We start from the raw sequence: 3,505 nt of genomic DNA, 5'->3' as shown, positions 1-3,505 counted from the left end.
TGAGAGGAATTTTTCCCTTCTTGAGAGGAATGCGATTATACCTGAAGTCTTGCAAGCAAGCATCCTAATTTAATCCAGTCCCCAAATTTATCCTCTTAGCTGCATAGTTATTCAGGCTTAGTTTGCTATAGTTTGCTACCATTGACTAAAAAATATGCACTTAGCATTCTGGATGGGTTTTATTCTAAGAGTCTTGCTATTGTCAATTTGTTATGGGCTTCAAACATTCTGTTTGTTTCAAGGGAAACGCTTCAGGCAGAAAGCTTATGTTTTTGTTACTAACGTGCAAATTTTAGGTCGGATTAGTTGCTACTCAAATTTATCCTCTTAGCTGCATATAGTTATTGAGGCTTAGCTTGCTACCAATACCATGAACCATAACAATTAACAAAGTCATAGAGATGATGACTTGAACAAAGCTAATAATTACAGTGGAAGCAATAGGCCCATAGCAATTACATTATTTGAGATTTTTGAAGCAATGCTTCCATTGAATCTACACAAAGCAACTTTAGGCTAGAAAGTTAAACATAAAAAACAAAAATGCAGAACATATACTCATAACTAAACATAAAAGAGCTCAATCTCAATTGATTTCTCTTCAAGACTTCAAACTTGATGACACACTATTGTTGGATTGAGACGAAGCATTTGAGTTGTTGCTCCGTGCCTGTGAACTTTGGCTAGAGGATGATTCAGTGAAGAAAATTATGTGCTCCTGGTCGTCAACAAACACCTGGAGAGATCTTGGAACTGGGGCTAGGTTTACACCTAAAACTCCCTCAAGGATTTGAACTACCTGACCCATTGGTGGCCTATGAGTTTCATCATCTTGGATGCACCAACAAGCAAGTCTACATATTCTTGTGACCTCTTCTACATCAGCATTTCCCTCCAGCCTGGGGTCTAAAAGACTGAGGACATCGCCACCTTGTGTTATAAGGCTTGCAGCCCAAGTTGGGAAGAATCTAATTTTGCCATCAGCAGATGGCTCAGAGTTTCTCCTCCCGGAAACAAATTCAAAAAGCATCATTCCATAGCTGTAAACATCGGCTTTGGCTGTAATGGCCACCCCAGAAATCCACTCTGGAGCAAGATAACCTCTTGTACCTCTCATGGTTGTCAGGACTCGGCTGAACTCACGCCCAACAAGCTTTGCCAGACCAAAATCTGCCACTTTCGGGCACAACTCAGCATCTAGAAGAATGTTTTCTGGTTTTATGTCACAGTGTATGATGCAGTCTCTGCACTTCTCATGGAGATAAACCAACCCTCTAGCTGTTCCCAGAGCAATCTGATATCTTGTTTTCCAATCCAAAACCCCAGAATTCTTTTCATGGAAAAGATGAGAATCTAAAGACCCATTCGGCATGTAATCATAGACCAGCAACTTCTTAGTTCCTTCGGAGCAGAAGCCCCGAAGCCTAACAAGATTTACATGTTGGATTGTCCCAATTGTGCTGACTTCAGTGCGGAATTGCTTCTCTCCTTGGCTGATGCTTTCAAGTTTCTTGACCGCAATGACCGTTGAATCAGGTAAAATCCCTTTGAAAACAGAACCAAAACCCCCTCCCCCCAATTTCTCTGAGAAATTCTTCGTCACATTTTGCAAGTCTCTGTACCCAAACGCCACCAATGATCCCTCTACTGCTTTTGCTGTTCCAATTGCTCCCCTCCTTCGCCTAAAGATTACAAATGCAATAAGGCCTACAAGAATTGCTATCCCCACAACTGAACCCAGGACTACACCTATAATAATTGCCTTACTGTTTCTAGAACTGGGTAACTCAGAAGCTGCAAGTTTGAGATATAGAGTTCCTCCATTAGTGTCAGTGCTTGTGAGTTGTTGCAGATTCAAGAGATCTCCAATCCAAATTGAACAACGGTCGCCATAAGCATAAGCAGTGCAAGAGCAGTTATTCAAGCAGGTCGATTCACATTCTGATGAACTTTCAACTGCCACAGTTTGTGGATGATCAGGCAATTTCATGTTGGGCATTTCCAAAAACTTGTCCCTATTACCATTAGCAAGACTATCATTCCCACACCGCAAACTGGTTTTTCTTGCACACCCAGCTGAAAAATCTGACAAATTCCAACTGTTGCTGGAGCTAACCTGAAAACCCTTCAAGCAACTACAAAAAGGCAAGGATTGCTGGTTGCATATACCAAAAGGTCCACAAAAAGCATAAACCTCACATTGTGTCCTTGGTTGAGACCAAAACAAATTCCACTGCTTGGTACTTTCCAACCATGAAAGCTGCTGAATCTGCCCCGATATATCCATCACAAATCGAGATATAATAGAAGGATCATAAAGCGAATAGGTGAAATAGCTCTCATTTTCATTTGAAACATAACTGAAGTTGTAAATATAATTGGCTCTCATCTCGGGAACCCAACTGAAAATTTTTCCATCCCAAGGTCCACTGTTCCAGTATGGTACAGACTTATTCCATCGAATAATATAGGAACTGGTATTTTGCTGTAGCTCAAGAGCGAAGAGTCCTGGTGCAGGATTCTCAGAATTCTTCCATGAAATAAGATGCATATTTTGTTTGGTTTTATTGTTGTATGCTATCTTACCACCAGGAAGCCATGTATGGGTTGGATTATCAAAACTCTGCCACAAAAGTTTTGATGAATTAGCAGACCCATCTCTCAGCACAAAATTTCCATCATCTAGAAGCACAGCTTCTAGAGGACCAGAGCTCGTAGAGCTCAAATTTGTTGACCAAATTGGAATTTGAGACTCATTGAACAGAACTAAATTACCATCTGAGATTCTCAATACAGAAGAACTTCTATCAGAGACTGGCGTCTCTCTGTTTGCCACCCAAACTATGGTTTTGAGAGAGACTTTCTTGTACCACATGCCTATATAGTAGTTAGAACGAGAAGAGTTACCTGGTTTGAAGAAACCGAGCTCAAAGTTCCCACCGTTAGAGCTAATAGTTTGGTCACCAGAGAGAGGTTGGTTTGCAGAGATGGTGTCAGCTCCAAGGGAAAGATGATTGTTGAGTGATAGGCAGATGAAGAGAAAAGAAAGCATCATAGGCCATGGATTCTTCTTGTAATCCATGGCTGCACAGAATTTTGCAGAGAAGCTATGCTAGATATTTTGAGGAACACACAATTTTTACTTTGAAAGAGGGAACAAATGAATGGATCTAGAATTCGTTTCTAGATACTGATGGCTGCCAAGCCAAGCTAGTGGAAGGCTTTTTTTCTTTTTTCTTTTCTTTTTTTTAGAAACAAATACACGGAAAAGTAGTTCTAACCCAATAAGTTAGTGAAAGTTAAAAGCAGCGGTTATCTGTAATGAAGTCAACGAACCATTTTGAACTGACCACCATGCCCTTCATTCTTAGTTTTTTTTTGTTGTCTTATGTTATATGGTAGCGCCGACTGTGACATTTTTTATGTTAAACAAAAAGAAAGAAAACGCTATTACCTTTTTGCCTTTTTGGTGAGTTTCATGAGGCACTCCCTTCAGCACCATGGA

General features: G+C 40.4%; 1 protein-coding gene across 2 annotated transcripts; it reads right to left on the bottom strand.

Moving 5' to 3' along the window:
* Nucleotides 1-384: 384 nt before the first annotated feature.
* Nucleotides 385-3,260, bottom strand: LOC115955777 (G-type lectin S-receptor-like serine/threonine-protein kinase At2g19130). 2 transcript variants are annotated; one of them, XM_031074112.1, is made up of 2 exons: nucleotides 2,908-2,992; nucleotides 385-2,623 (listed from the first exon to the last, which is right to left on the bottom strand). In XM_031074112.1, exon 2 carries the CDS (start codon nucleotides 2,549-2,551, stop codon nucleotides 602-604), a length of 1,950 nt encoding a protein of 649 aa, XP_030929972.1. In that variant the 5' UTR covers nucleotides 2,552-2,623; nucleotides 2,908-2,992; the 3' UTR covers nucleotides 385-601. The 2 variants fall into 2 exon arrangements, with proteins under 2 accessions (XP_030929972.1, XP_030929971.1); XM_031074111.1 differs by having other exon boundaries at nucleotides 385-3,260.
* Between the last annotated feature and the right edge of the window lie 245 nt (nucleotides 3,261-3,505).

This window comes from Quercus lobata, chromosome 8, assembly GCF_001633185.2.
Source record: "Quercus lobata isolate SW786 chromosome 8, ValleyOak3.0 Primary Assembly, whole genome shotgun sequence".
NCBI classification, from domain to species: domain Eukaryota; kingdom Viridiplantae; phylum Streptophyta; class Magnoliopsida; order Fagales; family Fagaceae; genus Quercus; species Quercus lobata.
This window is presented reverse-complemented; position numbering and strand designations above follow the sequence as displayed.